The sequence below is a fragment of the Oncorhynchus keta genome, unplaced genomic scaffold (assembly GCF_023373465.1).
Source record: "Oncorhynchus keta strain PuntledgeMale-10-30-2019 unplaced genomic scaffold, Oket_V2 Un_contig_12027_pilon_pilon, whole genome shotgun sequence".
NCBI classification, from domain to species: domain Eukaryota; kingdom Metazoa; phylum Chordata; class Actinopteri; order Salmoniformes; family Salmonidae; genus Oncorhynchus; species Oncorhynchus keta.
This window is the reverse complement of record NW_026277731.1, coordinates 31,035-51,121: the sequence shown is the minus strand read 5'-3', so window position 1 is coordinate 51,121 and position 20,087 is coordinate 31,035. Positions and strand designations below refer to the sequence as shown.

Here is a 20,087-nt window from a genome sequence, read left to right as displayed (position 1 = left end):
ATATAGGCCTAGAGAGAGCGATGTGGAGGCGCTTCTCCTCCTCCTCCTCCTCCCCCTCTTGTACAGGTGGAACGGCAAGTTTCAATAGGTGACTGTTGTTCATGTGTGCAGAGGGTCCCTGCTTCGGCCTAAAGTGATACAGGCTCCAGTCATTGGAGCACGAGTGGAATCCCACTCACTGTGTTCTACTGGCATGCACATATTCCTACCCTGTTCATGTCAGCATTATTTATCCCCCCCCCCAAAATTGGACACAACACTCTAACATGTCCTCCACACACACACACACACACAATGGATTAGCTTTTTTCACTGACAGGGTGGGTGGCTCTTAAAAGAGCCTTTGGGTTACTACAGCACTCCAAATGCGCTGTTTACTTGGAGCTGGTGTACTTGGTCACGGCCTTGGTGCCCTCGGACACTGCGTGCTTGGCCAGCTCTCCGGGGAGCAGCAGGCGCACTGCGGTCTGGATCTCCCTGGAGGTGATGGTGGAACGCTTGTTGTAGTGGGCCAGGCGAGACGACTCTCCGGCGATGCGCTCGAAGATGTCGTTCACGAACGAGTTCATGATTCCCATGGCCTTGGAGGAGATGCCGGTATCGGGGTGGACCTGCTTCAGGACTTTGTACACGTAAATGGCGTAGCTCTCCTTCCTAGACTTTCGGCGCTTCTTGCCGCCTTTCCCTGCGGTCTTGGTGACGGCTTTCTTGGAGCCCTTCTTGGGCGCGGACTTTGCTGGCTCGGGCATGACGCTGATGTCTCGTTGCTTCTCACAAACGAATGAGGGGCGGAGAGCCCTTTCCCTCTTATGAAGACGAAGCTAAGCTAATTCGCCGGCCGTGGACACACCCCTGCTTTCTCATAGGCGCCCCTGCCATTTGCCCGGTGGAGCTGAGCGCGCATAAGAGCCTTCCACTCAGAGGCTTGCTTCCCTAACAAAGACCTGTCCCCCTTATTCCATAGCCTATGCTCTGTCACTGGTGGGGAATGGTGTGTTTAAAAAAAAAATACCCATGCAATGGCCAGAAATAAAGCCCCCTTTTTGGACTTGGTGGGGATTTACCAGCCGTGCCTTTGCCTTTATTTCGGGTGTCTCCTGTCATGAACACTGTTCCCCGCAAAGCCTGCGCTGAACATAGCCTCCTGTCATGAACACTTCTTCCCCGTCCACTCAGAGTGGCTCATGGTTTAATACGACTGTACTGAACATAGCCTCCTGTCATAAACACTTCTTCCCCGTCCACTGAGTGGCTCATGGTTTAATACAATGGATTTGGCCCTTTTGAAGCGGATGTGGGTGGCTCTTAAAAGAGCCTTTGGGTTCAAGTCGGGATGTTGACGTTCCGAGAAGAGTGCGTTTAACCGCCGAAACCGTACAGGGTGCGTCCCTGGCGTTTCAGAGCGTAGACCACGTCCATGGCCGTAACGGTCTTCCTCTTGGCGTGCTCGGTGTAGGTGACGGCGTCACGGATCACGTTCTCAAGGAACACCTTCAGGACACCGCGGGTCTCCTCGTAGATCAGCCCGGAGATACGCTTCACGCCGCCACGGCGAGCCAGACGGCGAATGGCGGGCTTGGTGATTCCCTGGATGTTATCGCGGAGAACCTTACGGTGACGCTTGGCGCCTCCTTTTCCGAGTCCCTTGCCGCCTTTACCTCTTCCAGACATTGTGTGTTCGCTAGCTGAGTTCAAGTGAATTAATGACGTAATTTTTCCTGCTTGGTGCTCTTATTATCTGCGTTTGGTGGACCTGATTGAAGCCAGTGGCACAGAAAGCGCGCGCTTTTGCCTGGCCTCTGCTGCAAAGGGGAGGGCGTTAGTTCTAGGGAACTATGGAGGAAGAAGAAATGAAAGCTACTTACATGTGCGGGAAACACACTCAAATACTGAGCTATGTTGAACACAAGGCCCAACTGTGACAACTGGGGGATCCACTACTAATCTGTGTCCCACTCTTCACATTGATTGCTGTTGTTGTTGTTGTTGTTGTTGTTGTTGTTGTTGTTGTTGTTGTTGCACCTCATTCAACTCTTTCAATCAGCTGTGCCTCTCCAGGGCTACAACACAAATGGCTACTCTACCCCTGCCTGGAGTTGGGAAACACTGAACTAGTAGGATTCAACCCACTGCAGTTGCCAGTCACACCTAATAGAGATAGGCGTAAAAAAACTCTAATAGTGTCACAAGTACAAAGGAGAAACGACAAATACACAAGGAATGCCACAAATCCTAAGGGGTCCGATATGTCACCTCAGCAGTCATGTAGCTCTTGAAGGCCATGTAATAACATCATTCTTCGTTTTCTTCCCTAGACAGGATCCAGGTGGCCATGGGAAGGGTGGTGATACCTCTGCAAGCTGAAACGCTGTAAAACATTCCTCAGACACCCACCCAACACACACACACAATAAAGGGATCGTTTTCCTATGCGTACAGAGGTGATAGGCATGTGCAAATATTGTATGGTACTTTTTTCAAAAACCAATAACATAGCCTTATATTATGGAAATAGTGGTATGAGGCCAGATAGCCTCAGATGTTGCATCGAATGATCTCAACAGGTCATTTCAAAGGGGACAAATGAGGCCCAAGGGCACATACTGGCGATTGATCAATCAGTGCAGTTGATTCACATCTCAGATGTGACTAGGTTTCATCTTACAACTTATTGTTGCCATAATTGTCTCTTACCTCTACTTAGTGGCTGCCGGCCTTCAACTTGCTGGGATGCAGCTAGTGTCATCAAAGCACAAAGAATAGCAAGTTAGAAGAAATAGGTTAAGGTTACGAAAAGGCTTAGGCTTAACCCAAATGTCACGTCCGTTCGTAGCTCTACTCCGTGTAGGCACAACAAGTCATCACACAGAGAGAGAGCACACTTGAAGCACAACTGCACTGCCTGGAAGGCCGCAACGGACTGAATAGGAATCACTCAAACAGCATGCTAACTACATTCCGCTTTATGATGTCACAGTCAGCCCCTCGGAACACTGGTCCTCAACAATCTCAAACACCTTGGATACCCAAGCCAAACATTCTCTAACCAGTCACATTCACAAATCAACCAGGGAGAAGAAGGCTGCCAGGAATTGAATGCTGAAAAGCTAACCTTCTTCACAGAGCAACATCATAGGACTGGGAGTTTGTGTTCAACAGCAGGTTAGACTCTGTCACTTGTTCCCTTCAACTGCTTGCGTTCCCCTATTAACAAGGGCTTACTTCTTCTATAGGCTACAGTGCAGATACTTCACATGCAGAGTACTTCACATGCAGAGTACAACAACAAATAACAGAGGGCCTGTTACCACACCCTATAGGCTAGGAGTTGAACTTGGACCACAATTTTGTAATTAGCCTGCAGCATAAATTACACCTCCCTAACGGGGACATAAAGTGGAAATGGAGTTGCGACACATAGAAGAAAAGTCCTAATCAAATAGCCACATTTTTTTCCCTTTTTTTAATCTTCTCACCTTTATTTAATTAACCAGGTAGGCAAGTTGAGAACAACTTCTCATTTACAATTGCGACCTGGCCAAGATAAAGCAAAGCAGTTCGACACATACTACGACACAGACTTACACATGGAGTAAAACAAACATACAGTCAATAATACAGTATAAACAACTCTATATACGATGTGAGCAAATGAGGTGAGATAGGGAGGTAAAGGCAAAAAAAGGCCATGGTGGCAAAGTAAATACAATATAGCAAGTCAAACACTGGAATTGTACATTTGCAATGGAAGAAATGTGCAAAGTAGAAATAAAAATAATGGGGTGCATAGGAGCAAAATAAATTCATTAAATACAGTAGGGAAAGAGCTAGTTGTTTGGCCTAAACTATAGGTGGGCTATGTACAGGTGCAGTAATCTGTAAGATGCTCTGACAGTTGGTGCTTAAAGCTAGTGAGGGAGATAAGTGTTTCCAGTTTCAGAGATTTTTGGACTTCCTTCCAGTCATTGGCAGCAGAGACCTGGAAGGAGATGCGGCCAAAGAAAGAATTGGGTTTGGGGGTGACTAGAGAGATATACATACACCTGTTTAGCAGAAATGCTTGTGTTAACGAGCTCCAACAGCACAGTCAAGTCTAACAAGTAAGATCGAACCATGTTCCAACATTCCACACAATACACCCAAATGGAATTGGAATACATCAAAATATGGACGAGCAATGTCAGACCGTCCGTAGACTAACATGAGCTATGCAAACGACCTCCACGTTAGGAATGTGCCCAGTGGTATCTAACAAAAACACACACCTCCGTGGAACCCACATGGCAAGACAGGAAGGAAGACATGCAGAAGTGCTCATGAAGAGGACATGAAGAAGACCGGAATCATCTCCAATCAAGTGAACAATGTCAAAGGAGTAGGTCAAGTCATATAGATAGGGAGACATTTCACCGCCACCCGCTGTACCACAAGTCATTTTTCCAACACTGGCTCATCATTCAAGCCACATAGGAAGGGATCTTAACACCCACCACCTGCTGGATCAGAAGTGCCACTCACAATGGCCACACAGAGCATTTCTCCCTCAAACCTGATGCAATTGTCACAACAAGTACGTGGTCAAATGTCACTATTACTTCATTTGACTGCTCTTAAATCATATTCACTTAACCCTTTTGTTCACCTGCTGATGTTCTGCTGGTTTGTCTCTTGCAGATTTGGACATCATGTGAATGTATGTTTCTCAAGTATCAAAAGAGGGTAAGTTACATTGACCTACTTTATGAAAAACGGAATGCTACTTTTCTCTCTAGCCTACTGCACTCTTTATCTGTAAGCTCTGGATGCCATTACCCCATGTAGCCTATAGAACTTTATCTCGACGACCACATTTTACACCAATGCACCCCGAGAATCGGTTGATGGTCGGGAATCAAGTGGATGATTCTGGGACCAATTATAGGAGGGGCTCTGTTGGATGAGGGGTGTACTGAACTGTGCCTATAGCATGTCAAGTATCCCTCCAACGGGAAATAGGCGTTGCCAAATGGCCAGGGGCGCTGTCTTTTTCAGCACCACGGAGCTCCGCTATTACCTGTCTCATGACTGAAGATGCAACGGCAGACAATTCCCGCTCTTTGGTCCGGCAATGACACACTTTAGCCGTGTCATTGCTGCATTTAACTGGCAGCCTGTATTTAGGGCATTTACTTTGTCTTATCATTTCGAATCCTCAGCAAATATTCTTTTAAAAATGAGCTAAATCCCACATCAGAAGTCGACTTCAAATCACGCCAAAGACACACGACTCTACTCAACGGGAGTCAGTACTATCAAATATTCTGCACAGTGAAGGTGTCATGTGCTGAGCCATTTAGTTCCTTATGAAGCCTATTTACGAAGCCAATGCAGCAATCAACACGTACCTGCCTGCATTGGTGATTGCTATTTTGTAACTGGTCAACTACTAATAGGGCAATCATCCCGGCTGCTTGTGTCCTGTTTCGTAACAGCTCTTTTGCAAGCCCTTGATGATTATTACATCGATTGATTCCTGCTGTCCTGATACCTTTTCTCTTAAGGGATCTCGGATCTAGTCTAAAGGACTAACAATGGGTATGGCATTGGAATATTCAATCGCACACTGATTTCATCCCACTAAATAGATTCCTTTCATCTCTCCATGTATTCCACCATATCGAAACAACTTACCTATGCACTCACACAAACAAGCACAGAAGGGCGACTTAATAATATCACGTCTAATTTGGTGGCCTACAACATTGCCTGTACCTTCAACCAAAACGTTGGTACCACTTTTTTTCGACCACCTTTCACTTGCGCTGGACAGAGATATATCATTTTACTTTCAATAGCTTAGTCAGTCGCATGAATTATGGGGTGCGCACAGCTAACGTTGTAATGATCGGATCAAAACATGGATTTTTTTTGCCATCCAGGAATGTCACATGGCCCAGAAATGATTGAATGGCCATTTTCACAATGGAATAGACAGACTCTAGCATGTTACATTCCAAGAGCAATTGGAATCGAAAAAATACAACTTGCCCCACTTGGGGAGCCGAGGACCGAGTTTGGGAAACGCTGGCCTGAAGATCAAATACCAATAGGGAGCCACTATGACGTGCTGACACGCTGACAGTAACCGCGTTTAACCACAAGATGGCCTCCGTGCTCCACGGTAAACTTTTCCCCTCTCATCAGTGGCACTGCAACATGGGACTTTCAAAGTCAGTTGTTTGCCCTATATCATTACTATCACTTATTACTGCTAGTGTATTTTCCCCTCTTCTACTCTAGGCATACATCTAATCACATATAGAGAGCGTTACTGAAACGACTCAAGTCAGTTAAGAACCAACTCTTATTTACAATCACGGCCGGTGGTGATACAGCCTGGAATCGAACCACGGTCTGTAGGGACTCGAGAGCAGGGAACACGGTGGGAAAGGGGCGTGTACAAATGGAACAAATGTGCCTTTTTGACTGAAATATGGAGGTGGCTCTTAAAAGAGCCTTTGGGGGATTTTGGAGATCAGGTCATCGTTTATGCGCGCTCTCCACGAATACGACGGGCCAGCTGGATGTCCTTGGGCATGATGGTCACCCTCTTGGCGTGGATGGCGCACAGGTTGGTGTCCTCGAACAGGCCGACCAGGTAAGCCTCGCTTGCCTCCTGCAGGGCCATCACTGCGGAACTCTGGAAGCGCAGGTCGGTCTTAAAGTCCTGGGCAATTTCTCGCACCAGGCGCTGGAAAGGCAGTTTGCGGATCAGCAGCTCAGTGGACTTCTGGTAACGACGGATCTCTCTAAGAGCCACGGTGCCGGGCCTGTAACGGTGAGGCTTCTTCACGCCGCCGGTGGCCGGGCGCTCTTGCGTGCAGCCTTGGTGGCGAGCTGCTTCCTGGGTGCTTTGCCACCGTGGATTTGCGAGCGGTTTGCTTGGTTCTGGCCATGGCGCTAGCTAGCTTCCTTCTTTCACAGTCGGAGTATAGCCTCCAAATGCCTATGTGAAGTTTATAAAGCCGGCAGCGGCGTCTGCTGATTGGTCACCATCTCCGCACCGCCCTGATTGGCCCGTTGCGGAGGCCTCCTCCGCCACCCATTGGACGGGACGCTCGGCCTCTCCGTGCCACCCCAAAACGCAACCCCCCTCGCCGAGGCGCGCTTGGGTCTTTTGTTAGGGCCGCGAGCAACGTTACACTTTACGCGCAATAATGCTCTCATTTTAGCCTAGTAGTTGTTATTCTTCATTTAGGCCTCATGTGGGCACTTGATACTGTGCCGTGTATATGTATCTAACAAACACGCCAAATAGTTGGCCAGCCATAGAAAGGACACTTTGCGCTTTTGCTGAGCTAGGTGGTTGGCTCTTAAAAGAGCCTTTGGGGGTTGAGTAGTCAAGTTGCAGCCGCACCAGCGATTTTACTTGGCTTTGACGGCCTTCTCAGTCTTCTTGGGGAGCAGCACTGCCTGGATGTTGGGCAGAACACCACCCTGAGCGATGGTCACGCCGCCAAGCAGTTTGTTCAGCTCCTCGTCGTTACGGACTGCCAGCTGCAGGTGACGGGGGATGATACGAGTCTTCTTGTTGTCACGGGCAGCGTTTCCGGCCAACTCCAGGATCTCAGCAGTCAGGTACTCGAGCACTGCGGCCAGGTAGACTGGTGCGCCAGCGCCCACACGCTCGGCGTAGTTGCCTTTGCGCAGCAGCCTGTGCACACGGCCCACGGGGAACTGGAGCCCGGCACGGGATGAACGTGTCTTTGCCTTCGCCCTGGCCTTGCCTCCGGTTTTGCCTCTTCCGCTCATATTGGTAGCTTCAGTATGTCACAGAAAGTCTGAATGAGCCGCTGGCGACCTCGAGAGCCTTACTTATACCTCGCCACAAAAGGCATCGATTGGCCACCGGACCGGTGTGGCCTTATCCAATTGGAGTGAGGGAGGGACAGACAGACAGTCCTAAGCCCCCCCCACCCGCCCGCAGGCAGGCAGGCAGCAGAGTGACAAGGGCTAGGCCACTCTGTTTCCCTCCGACTTTTGTTACTTTTTCTCGTTGGCGGGAGCGCCAAAGTGACAACTCAAATCACTGAAACATGTATCAATCAAATCGAGAGTGGCTCATAATACAAATGGCTGCTGTCCAACCCACTATAGTATGTATTCTTATTATTATCACGATCAATGTGACATGTGAATTCTAACACATATCACAACAATGTTGACAGGTGAGGGTGCTGCACTCTTGAGTGACAAATGTAAAGCCATTTAGCCACTTGAAAATGTGGTGCGTAAAAGTCATTCATTTCATTTCTTTTGCACCACGGGTAGGTAGGTAGGCAGGACATACATGGAATGACATGCACTTTTATGGAAAGAGGTGGGTGGCTCTTAAAAGAGCCTTTTGTGGTAACAACATGTGTCGAGTAGAAAGAACACTGTTTGTAATAGGTTTACTTCTTCTTGGGGGCTGCCTTCTTGGCCTTGGCTGCCTTGGGCTTGGCGGCTTTGGGCTTCGCTGCCTTGGTAGCCTTCTTGGGGCTCTTGGCCGCTTTCTTGGCCGCTGCGGCGGGCTTCTTCACCTTCTTTGGGCTCTTGGCGGCCTTTTTGGGTGTAGCGGGCTTCTTGGCCTTCTTGGGGGACTTCTTTGCGGCCACGGCCTTCTTGGCTGCTACCTTCTTGGGCTTCTTGGCAGCGGCGGGCTTCTTGGCGGCCACCTTCTTAGCTTTGGGGGCTGCGGCTTTCTTGGCGGGCTTCTTTGCCTCGACGGCCTTCTTGTTGAGCTTGAAGGAGCCAGAGGCACCGGTGCCCTTGGTCTGGACCAGGGTGCCCTTGGTGACGAGGCTCTTGACGGCGATCTTGACACGGGAGTTGTTCTTCTCCACGTCGTAGCCGCCTGCCGCCAGAGACTTCTTGAGCGGCCAGGGACACGCCGCTCCTCTCCTTGGAGGCGGACACCGCCTTGACGATGAGCTCGCCTACGCTGGGTCCCGCTTTCTTGGGCTTGGCTGCTGCCTTCTTCTTGGGTGCCTTGGCCGGCGCGGCGGCGGCGGGTGCTGGTGCGACTTCTGCCATGTCTGTCGTTCGGTCCGGTAAACACACACACTTACAACACTACGGTAGTCTGTGAGGAGGAGTACTTTGCTGTAGACGCTGCTCTGCGCTATTGAAGCTCCACACCGTGCAGGGGCTGGCCTTAAACGCGACATGAGAACCATGTAGACTCAAGCCACCCAGCTCGGCTTCTCCGGGCTGGCCAAATGCTCTTTCACTTGTGTTTTCTGGTCGCCAATATCGGGCCAAAAGTCACCGACGGAGCCGTGTTTTTGGCCCAAAAGCGAACGGCCCAGCGAGCAGACTTGTGTCCGTTCAGAATAAAGTCATGTGGGCTGCAGAAGCCCCGTGCATTTTGCTGCGACTCGCTCAAAACCTCACCGTTCGACTGTCGGGTGGAGCGGTGCGCACTGCTTTTCCTGTGCTATTTGTCTCCTAAATGGCCTAAAAGTGCATCCGATTGCGAGCACCATTGATTGTGGAGTGAGCCGAGATGTCTGGCAAGGGAGTCAAATGGTTTGGCGTCCCCTGATGTGCACCTTGGTGTTTTAAAGGAGAGCTCTTTTGGGGACCTTAAAACACATGCACTTGTGAGGCCTGGCTGAGACTAGTTTCACGTTGTATTCGTCATGTGTCCAGGAGGCACAGGAAATAATACACTGTCCAACGACATGCTTACTTGCACTGTGTGTGTGTGTGTGTGATGTTTTATGAGTCCTTTAGTGGGATTTGGAGCCTGCTCTTTGTGCACAGTGTGTTTTTTCTTGTGCTAGGTAGTCTCTCTCTCTCTCTCATCCAGATGAGGTGAGGGCCAAAGTAGTTGAGCTCACCTTGTCTCTGGACTCCGCAGTGTGACTCGTGCCGGTCTTTGTGTCTGTGGGTCTTGGTGTCTGGCTGTGCGGCCGGCGCTATGGAGGCTGGCGCCCCATGTGCTTGTTCGCCCTGATATAGGCCTAGAGAGAGCGATGTGGAGGCGCTTCTCCTCCTCCTCCTCCTCCTCCCTCTTGTACAGGTGGAACGGCAAGTTTCAATAGGTGACTGTTGTTCATGTGTGCAGAGGGTCCCTGCTTCGGCCTAAAGTGATACAGGCTCCAGTCATTGGAGCACGAGTGGAATCCCACTCACTGTGTTCTACTGGCATGCACATATTCCTACCCTGTTCATGTCAGCATTATTTATCCCCCCCCCCAAAATTGGACACAACACTCTAACATGTCCTCCACACACACACACACACAATGGATTAGCTTTTTTCACTGACAGGGTGGGTGGCTCTTAAAAGAGCCTTTGGGTTACTACAGCACTCCAAATGCGCTGTTTACTTGGAGCTGGTGTACTTGGTCACGGCCTTGGTGCCCTCGGACACTGCGTGCTTGGCCAGCTCTCCGGGGAGCAGCAGGCGCACTGCGGTCTGGATCTCCCTGGAGGTGATGGTGGAACGCTTGTTGTAGTGGGCCAGGCGAGACGACTCTCCGGCGATGCGCTCGAAGATGTCGTTCACGAACGAGTTCATGATTCCCATGGCCTTGGAGGAGATGCCGGTATCGGGGTGGACCTGCTTCAGGACTTTGTACACGTAAATGGCGTAGCTCTCCTTCCTAGACTTTCGGCGCTTCTTGCCGCCTTTCCCTGCGGTCTTGGTGACGGCTTTCTTGGAGCCCTTCTTGGGCGCGGACTTTGCTGGCTCGGGCATGACGCTGATGTCTCGTTGCTTCTCACAAACGAATGAGGGGGCGGAGAGCCCTTTCCCTCTTATGAAGACGAAGCTAAGCTAATTCGCCGGCCGTGGACACACCCCTGCTTTCTCATAGGCGCCCCTGCCATTTGCCCGGTGGAGCTGAGCGCGCATAAGAGCCTTCCACTCAGAGCTTGCTTCCCTAACAAAGACCTGTCCCCCTTATTCCATAGCCTATGCTCTGTCACTGGTGGGGAATGGTGTGTTTAAAAAAAAATACCCATGCAATGGCCAGAAATAAAGCCCCCCTTTTTGGACTTGGTGGGGATTTACCAGCCGTGGTGCCTTTATTTCGGGTGTCTCGTAATACGACTGTACGCAAAGCCTGCGCTGAACATAGCCTCCTGTCATGAACACTTCTTCCCCGTCCACTCAGAGTGGCTCATGGTTTAATACGACTGTACTGAACATAGCCTCCTGTCATAAACACTTCTTCCCCGTCCACTGAGTGGCTCATGGTTTAATACAATGGATTTGGCCCTTTTGAAGCGGATGTGGGTGGCTCTTAAAAGAGCCTTTGGGTTCAAGTCGGGATGTTGACGTTCCGAGAAGAGTGCGTTTAACCGCCGAAACCGTACAGGGTGCGTCCCTGGCGTTTCAGAGCGTAGACCACGTCCATGGCCGTAACGGTCTTCCTCTTGGCGTGCTCGGTGTAGGTGACGGCGTCACGGATCACGTTCTCAAGGAACACCTTCAGGACACCGCGGGTCTCCTCGTAGATCAGCCCGGAGATACGCTTCACGCCGCCACGGCGAGCCAGACGGCGAATGGCGGGCTTGGTGATTCCCTGGATGTTATCGCGGAGAACCTTACGGTGACGCTTGGCGCCTCCTTTTCCGAGTCCCTTGCCGCCTTTACCTCTTCCAGACATTGTGTGTTCGCTAGCTGAGTTCAAGTGAATTAATGACGTAATTTTTCCTGCTTGGTGCTCTTATTATCTGCGTTTGGTGGACCTGATTGAAGCCAGTGGCACAGAAAGCGCGCGCTTTTGCCTGGCCTCTGCTGCAAAGGGGAGGGCGTTAGTTCTAGGGAACTATGGAGGAAGAAGAAATGAAAGCTACTTACATGTGCGGGAAACACACTCAAATACTGAGCTATGTTGAACACAAGGCCCAACTGTGACAACTGGGGGATCCACTACTAATCTGTGTCCCACTCTTCACATTGATTGCTGTTGTTGTTGTTGTTGTTGTTGTTGTTGTTGTTGTTGTTGTTGTTGCACCTCATTCAACTCTTTCAATCAGCTGTGCCTCTCCAGGGCTACAACACAAATGGCTACTCTACCCCTGCCTGGAGTTGGGAAACACTGAACTAGTAGGATTCAACCCACTGCAGTTGCCAGTCACACCTAATAGAGATAGGCGTAAAAAAACTCTAATAGTGTCACAAGTACAAAGGAGAAACGAACAAATACACAAGGAATGCCACAAATCCTAAGGGGTCCGATATGTCACCTCAGCAGTCATGTAGCTCTTGAAGGCCATGTAATAACATCATTCTTCGTTTTCTTCCCTAGACAGGATCCAGGTGGCCATGGGAAGGGTGGTGATACCTCTGCAAGCTGAAACGCTGTAAAACATTCCTCAGACACCCACCCAACACACACACACAATAAAGGGATCGTTTTCCTATGCGTACAGAGGTGATAGGCATGTGCAAATATTGTATGGTACTTTTTTCAAAAACCAATAACATAGCCTTATATTATGGAAATAGTGGTATGAGGCCAGATAGCCTCAGATGTTGCATCGAATGATCTCAACAGGTCATTTCAAAGGGGACAAATGAGGCCCAAGGGCACATACTGGCGATTGATCAATCAGTGCAGTTGATTCACATCTCAGATGTGACTAGGTTTCATCTTACAACTTATTGTTGCCATAATTGTCTCTTACCTCTACTTAGTGGCTGCCGGCCTTCAACTTGCTGGGATGCAGCTAGTGTCATCAAAGCACAAAGAATAGCAAGTTAGAAGAAATAGGTTAAGGTTACGAAAAGGCTTAGGCTTAACCCAAATGTCACGTCCGTTCGTAGCTCTACTCCGTGTAGGCACAACAAGTCATCACACAGAGAGAGAGCACACTTGAAGCACAACTGCACTGCCTGGAAGGCCGCAACGGACTGAATAGGAATCACTCAAACAGCATGCTAACTACATTCCGCTTTATGATGTCACAGTCAGCCCCTCGGAACACTGGTCCTCAACAATCTCAAACACCTTGGATACCCAAGCCAAACATTCTCTAACCAGTCACATTCACAAATCAACCAGGGAGAAGAAGGCTGCCAGGAATTGAATGCTGAAAAGCTAACCTTCTTCACAGAGCAACATCATAGGACTGGGAGTTTGTGTTCAACAGCAGGTTAGACTCTGTCACTTGTTCCCTTCAACTGCTTGCGTTCCCCTATTAACAAGGGCTTACTTCTTCTATAGGCTACAGTGCAGATACTTCACATGCAGAGTACTTCACATGCAGAGTACAACAACAAATAACAGAGGGCCTGTTACCACACCCTATAGGCTAGGAGTTGAACTTGGACCACAATTTTGTAATTAGCCTGCAGCATAAATTACACCTCCCTAACGGGGACATAAAGTGGAAATGGAGTTGCGACACATAGAAGAAAAGTCCTAATCAAATAGCCACATTTTTTCCCCTTTTTTTAATCTTCTCACCTTTATTTAATTAACCAGGTAGGCAAGTTGAGAACAACTTCTCATTTACAATTGCGACCTGGCCAAGATAAAGCAAAGCAGTTCGACACATACTACGACACAGACTTACACATGGAGTAAAACAAACATACAGTCAATAATACAGTATAAACAACTCTATATACGATGTGAGCAAATGAGGTGAGATAGGGAGGTAAAGGCAAAAAAGGCCATGGTGGCAAAGTAAATACAATATAGCAAGTCAAACACTGGAATTGTACATTTGCAATGGAAGAAATGTGCAAAGTAGAAATAAAAATAATGGGGTGCATAGGAGCAAAATAAATTCATTAAATACAGTAGGGAAAGAGCTAGTTGTTTGGCCTAAACTATAGGTGGGCTATGTACAGGTGCAGTAATCTGTAAGATGCTCTGACAGTTGGTGCTTAAAGCTAGTGAGGGAGATAAGTGTTTCCAGTTTCAGAGATTTTTGGACTTCCTTCCAGTCATTGGCAGCAGAGACCTGGAAGGAGATGCGGCCAAAGAAAGAATTGGGTTTGGGGGTGACTAGAGAGATATACATACACCTGTTTAGCAGAAATGCTTGTGTTAACGAGCTCCAACAGCACAGTCAAGTCTAACAAGTAAGATCGAACCATGTTCCAACATTCCACACAATACACCCAAATGGAATTGGAATACATCAAAATATGGACGAGCAATGTCAGACCGTCCGTAGACTAACATGAGCTATGCAAACGACCTCCACGTTAGGAATGTGCCCAGTGGTATCTAACAAAAACACACACCTCCGTGGAACCCACATGGCAAGACAGGAAGGAAGACATGCAGAAGTGCTCATGAAGAGGACATGAAGAAGACCGGAATCATCTCCAATCAAGTGAACAATGTCAAAGGAGTAGGTCAAGTCATATAGATAGGGAGACATTTCACCGCCACCCGCTGTACCACAAGTCATTTTTCCAACACTGGCTCATCATTCAAGCCACATAGGAAGGGATCTTAACACCCACCACCTGCTGGATCAGAAGTGCCACTCACAATGGCCACACAGAGCATTTCTCCCTCAAACCTGATGCAATTGTCACAACAAGTACGTGGTCAAATGTCACTATTACTTCATTTGACTGCTCTTAAATCATATTCACTTAACCCTTTTGTTCACCTGCTGATGTTCTGCTGGTTTGTCTCTTGCAGATTTGGACATCATGTGAATGTATGTTTCTCAAGTATCAAAAGAGGGTAAGTTACATTGACCTACTTTATGAAAAACGGAATGCTACTTTTCTCTCTAGCCTACTGCACTCTTTATCTGTAAGCTCTGGATGCCATTACCCCATGTAGCCTATAGAACTTTATCTCGACGACCACATTTTACACCAATGCACCCCGAGAATCGGTTGATGGTCGGGAATCAAGTGGATGATTCTGGGACCAATTATAGGAGGGGCTCTGTTGGATGAGGGGTGTACTGAACTGTGCCTATAGCATGTCAAGTATCCCTCCAACGGGAAATAGGCGTTGCCAAATGGCCAGGGGCGCTGTCTTTTTCAGCACCACGGAGCTCCGCTATTACCTGTCTCATGACTGAAGATGCAACGGCAGACAATTCCCGCTCTTTGGTCCGGCAATGACACACTTTAGCCGTGTCATTGCTGCATTTAACTGGCAGCCTGTATTTAGGGCATTTACTTTGTCTTATCATTTCGAATCCTCAGCAAATATTCTTTTAAAAATGAGCTAAATCCCACATCAGAAGTCGACTTCAAATCACGCCAAAGACACACGACTCTACTCAACGGGAGTCAGTACTATCAAATATTCTGCACAGTGAAGGTGTCATGTGCTGAGCCATTTAGTTCCTTATGAAGCCTATTTACGAAGCCAATGCAGCAATCAACACGTACCTGCCTGCATTGGTGATTGCTATTTTGTAACTGGTCAACTACTAATAGGGCAATCATCCCGGCTGCTTGTGTCCTGTTTCGTAACAGCTCTTTTGCAAGCCCTTGATGATTATTACATCGATTGATTCCTGCTGTCCTGATACCTTTTCTCTTAAGGGATCTCGGATCTAGTCTAAAGGACTAACAATGGGTATGGCATTGGAATATTCAATCGCACACTGATTTCATCCCACTAAATAGATTCCTTTCATCTCTCCATGTATTCCACCATATCGAAACAACTTACCTATGCACTCACACAAACAAGCACAGAAGGGCGACTTAATAATATCACGTCTAATTTGGTGGCCTACAACATTGCCTGTACCTTCAACCAAAACGTTGGTACCACTTTTTTTCGACCACCTTTCACTTGCGCTGGACAGAGATATATCATTTTACTTTCAATAGCTTAGTCAGTCGCATGAATTATGGGGTGCGCACAGCTAACGTTGTAATGATCGGATCAAAACATGGATTTTTTTTTGCCATCCAGGAATGTCACATGGCCCAGAAATGATTGAATGGCCATTTTCACAATGGAATAGACAGACTCTAGCATGTTACATTCCAAGAGCAATTGGAATCGAAAAATACAACTTGCCCCACTTGGGGAGCCGAGGACCGAGTTTGGGAAACGCTGGCCTGAAGATCAAATACCAATAGGGAGCCACTATGACGTGCTGACACGCTGACAGTAACCGCGTTTAACCACAAGATGGCCTCCGTGCTCCACGGTAAACTTTTCCCCTCTCATCAGTGGCACTGCAACATGGGACTTTCAAAGTCAGTTGTTTGCCCTATATCATTACTATCACTTATTACTGCTAGTGTATTTTCCCCTCTTCTACTCTAGGCATACATCTAATCACATATAGAGAGCGTTACTGAAACGACTCAAGTCAGTTAAGAACCAACTCTTATTTACAATCACGGCCGGTGGTGATACAGCCTGGAATCGAACCACGGTCTGTAGGGACTCGAGAGCAGGGAACACGGTGGGAAAGGGGCGTGTACAAATGGAACAAATGTGCCTTTTTGACTGAAATATGGAGGTGGCTCTTAAAAGAGCCTTTGGGGGATTTTGGAGATCAGGTCATCGTTTATGCGCGCTCTCCACGAATACGACGGGCCAGCTGGATGTCCTTGGGCATGATGGTCACCCTCTTGGCGTGGATGGCGCACAGGTTGGTGTCCTCGAACAGGCCGACCAGGTAAGCCTCGCTTGCCTCCTGCAGGGCCATCACTGCGGAACTCTGGAAGCGCAGGTCGGTCTTAAAGTCCTGGGCAATTTCTCGCACCAGGCGCTGGAAAGGCAGTTTGCGGATCAGCAGCTCAGTGGACTTCTGGTAACGACGGATCTCTCTAAGAGCCACGGTGCCGGGCCTGTAACGGTGAGGCTTCTTCACGCCGCCGGTGGCCGGGCGCTCTTGCGTGCAGCCTTGGTGGCGAGCTGCTTCCTGGGTGCTTTGCCACCGGTGGATTTGCGAGCGGTTTGCTTGGTTCTGGCCATGCCATGGCGCTAGCTAGCTTCCTTCTTTCACAGTCGGAGTATAGCCTCCAAATGCCTATGTGAAGTTTATAAAGCCGGCAGCGGCGTCTGCTGATTGGTCACCATCTCCGCACCGCCCTGATTGGCCCGTTGCGGAGGCCTCCTCCGCCACCCATTGGACGGGACGCTCGGCCTCTCCGTGCCACCCCAAAACGCAACCCCCCCCCCCTCGCCGAGGCGCGCTTGGGTCTTTTGTTAGGGCCGCGAGCAACGTTACACTTTACGCGCAATAATGCTCTCATTTTAGCCTAGTAGTTGTTATTCTTCATTTAGGCCTCATGTGGGCACTTGATACTGTGCCGTGTATATGTATCTAACAAACACGCCAAATAGTTGGCCAGCCATAGAAAGGACACTTTGCGCTTTTGCTGAGCTAGGTGGTTGGCTCTTAAAAGAGCCTTTGGGGGTTGAGTAGTCAAGTTGCAGCCGCACCAGCGATTTTACTTGGCTTTGACGGCCTTCTCAGTCTTCTTGGATGGGGAGCAGCACTGCCTGGATGTTGGGCAGAACACCACCCTGAGCGATGGTCACGCCGCCAAGCAGTTTGTTCAGCTCCTCGTCGTTACGGACTGCCAGCTGCAGGTGACGGGGGATGATACGAGTCTTCTTGTTGTCACGGGCAGCGTTTCCGGCCAACTCCAGGATCTCAGCAGTCAGGTACTCGAGCACTGCGGCCAGGTAGACTGGTGCGCCAGCGCCCACACGCTCGGCGTAGTTGCCTTTGCGCAGCAGCCTGTGCACACGGCCCACGGGGAACTGGAGCCCGGCACGGGATGAACGTGTCTTTGCCTTCGCCCTGGCCTTGCCTCCGGTTTTGCCTCTTCCGCTCATATTGGTAGCTTCAGTATGTCACAGAAAGTCTGAATGAGCCGCTGGCGACCTCGAGAGCCTTACTTATACCTCGCCACAAAAGGCATCGATTGGCCACCGGACCGGTGTGGCCTTATCCAATTGGAGTGAGGGAGGGACAGACAGACAGTCCTAAGCCCGCCCCCACCCGCCCGCCCGCCCGCAGGCAGGCAGGCAGCAGAGTGACAAGGGCTAGGCCACTCTGTTTCCCTCCGACTTTTGTTACTTTTTCTCGTTGGCGGGAGCGCCAAAGTGACAACTCAAATCACTGAAACATGTATCAATCAAATCGAGAGTGGCTCATAATACAAATGGCTGCTGTCCAACCCACTATAGTATGTATTCTTATTATTATCACGATCAATGTGACATGTGAATTCTAACACATATCACAACAATGTTGACAGGTGAGGGTGCTGCACTCTTGAGTGACAAATGTAAAGCCATTTAGCCACTTGAAAATGTGGTGCGTAAAAGTCATTCATTTCATTTCTTTTGCACCACGGGTAGGTAGGTAGGCAGGACATACATGGAATGACATGCACTTTTATGGAAAGAGGTGGGTGGCTCTTAAAAGAGCCTTTTGTGGTAACAACATGTGTCGAGTAGAAAGAACACTGTTTGTAATAGGTTTACTTCTTCTTGGGGGCTGCCTTCTTGGCCTTGGCTGCCTTGGGCTTGGCGGCTTTGGGCTTCGCTGCCTTGGTAGCCTTCTTGGGGCTCTTGGCCGCTTTCTTGGCCGCTGCGGCGGGCTTCTTCACCTTCTTTGGGCTCTTGGCGGCCTTTTTGGGTGTAGCGGGCTTCTTGGCCTTCTTGGGGGACTTCTTTGCGGCCACGGCCTTCTTGGCTGCTACCTTCTTGGGCTTCTTGGCAGCGGCGGGCTTCTTGGCGGCCACCTTCTTAGCTTTGGGGGCTGCGGCTTTCTTGGCGGGCTTCTTTGCCTCGACGGCCTTCTTGTTGAGCTTGAAGGAGCCAGAGGCACCGGTGCCCTTGGTCTGGACCAGGGTGCCCTTGGTGACGAGGCTCTTGACGGCGATCTTGACACGGGAGTTGTTCTTCTCCACGTCGTAGCCGCCTGCCGCCAGAGACTTCTTGAGCGCGGCCAGGGACACGCCGCTCCTCTCCTTGGAGGCGGACACGCCTTGACGATGAGCTCGCCTACGCTGGGTCCCGCTTTCTTGGGCTTGGCTGCTGCCTTCTTCTTGGGTGCCTTGGCCGGCGCGGCGGGGGGGTGCTGGTGCGACTTCTGCCATGTCTGTCGTTCGGTCCGGTAAACACACACACTTACAACACTACGGTAGTCTGTGAGGAGGAGTACTTTGCTGTAGACGCTGCTCTGCGCTATTGAAGCTCCACACCGTGCAGGGGGCTGGCCTTAAACGCGACATGAGAACCATGTAGACTCAAGCCACCCAGCTCGGCTTCTCCGGGCTGGCCAAATGCTCTTTCACTTGTGTTTTCTGGTCGCCAATATCGGGCCAAAAGTCACCGACGGAGCCGTGTTTTTGGCCCAAAAGCGAACGGCCCAGCGAGCAGACTTGTGTCCGTTCAGAATAAAGTCATGTGGGCTGCAGAAGCCCCGTGCATTTTGCTGCGACTCGCTCAAAACCTCACCGTTCGACTGTCGGGTGGAGCGGTGCGCACTGCTTTTCCTGTGCTATTTGTCTCCTAAATGGCCTAAAAGTGCATCCGATTGCGAGCACCATTGATTGTGGAGTGAGCCGAGATGTCTGGCAAGGGAGTCAAATGGTTTGGCGTCCCCTGATGTGCACCTTGGTGTTTTAAAGGAGAGCTCTTTTGGGGACCTTAAAACACATGCACTTGTGAGGCCTGGCTGAGACTAGTTTCACGTTGTATTCGTCATGTGTCCAGGAGGCACAGGAAATAATACACTGTCCAACGACATGCTTACTTGCACTGTGTGTGTGTGTGTGTGATGTTTTATGAGTCCTTTAGTGGGATTTGGAGCCTGCTCTTTGTGCACAGTGTGTTTTTTCTTGTGCTAGGTAGTCTCTCTCTCTCTCTCATCCAGATGAGGTGAGGGCCAAAGTAGTTGAGCTCACCTTGTCTCTGGACTCCGCAGTGTGACTCGTGCCGGTCTTTGTGTCTGTGGGTCTTGGTGTCTGGCTGTGCGGCCGGCGCTATGGAGGCTGGCGCCCCATGTGCTTGTTCGCCCTGATATAGGCCTAGAGAGAGCGATGTGGAGGCGCTTCTCCTCCTCCTCCTCCTCCCTCTTGTACAGGTGGAACGGCAAGTTTCAATAGGTGACTGTTGTTCATGTGTGCAGAGGGTCCC

The 20,087-nt window shown here is 49.7% G+C and overlaps 2 protein-coding genes and 5 pseudogenes across 2 annotated transcripts; all 7 read right to left on the bottom strand.

Annotated features, from left to right (window-relative positions):
* Nucleotides 1-324: 324 nt before the first annotated feature.
* LOC127917764 (histone H2B) lies at nucleotides 325-774 on the bottom strand. Its single transcript, XM_052500828.1, has one exon. The coding sequence runs from the start codon at nucleotides 747-749 to the stop codon at nucleotides 375-377; it is 375 nt and encodes a 124-aa protein (XP_052356788.1). The 5' UTR covers nucleotides 750-774; the 3' UTR covers nucleotides 325-374.
* A 524-nt stretch (nucleotides 775-1,298) lies between these two features.
* On the bottom strand, nucleotides 1,299-12,169 carry LOC127917769 (uncharacterized; annotated as a pseudogene).
* Nucleotides 7,163-7,903, bottom strand: LOC127917761 (histone H2A). The gene has a single exon (XM_052500825.1). The coding sequence runs from the start codon at nucleotides 7,789-7,791 to the stop codon at nucleotides 7,405-7,407; it is 387 nt and encodes a 128-aa protein (XP_052356785.1). The 5' UTR covers nucleotides 7,792-7,903; the 3' UTR covers nucleotides 7,163-7,404.
* Nucleotides 7,996-9,139, bottom strand: LOC127917756 (histone H1-like; annotated as a pseudogene).
* A 4,277-nt stretch (nucleotides 12,170-16,446) lies between the features above and the next one.
* Nucleotides 16,447-16,906, bottom strand: LOC127917758 (histone H3-like; annotated as a pseudogene).
* A 477-nt stretch (nucleotides 16,907-17,383) lies between these two features.
* Nucleotides 17,384-17,920, bottom strand: LOC127917759 (histone H2A-like; annotated as a pseudogene).
* A 76-nt stretch (nucleotides 17,921-17,996) lies between these two features.
* LOC127917757 (histone H1-like) lies at nucleotides 17,997-19,060 on the bottom strand (annotated as a pseudogene).
* Nucleotides 19,061-20,087: the final 1,027 nt, after the last annotated feature.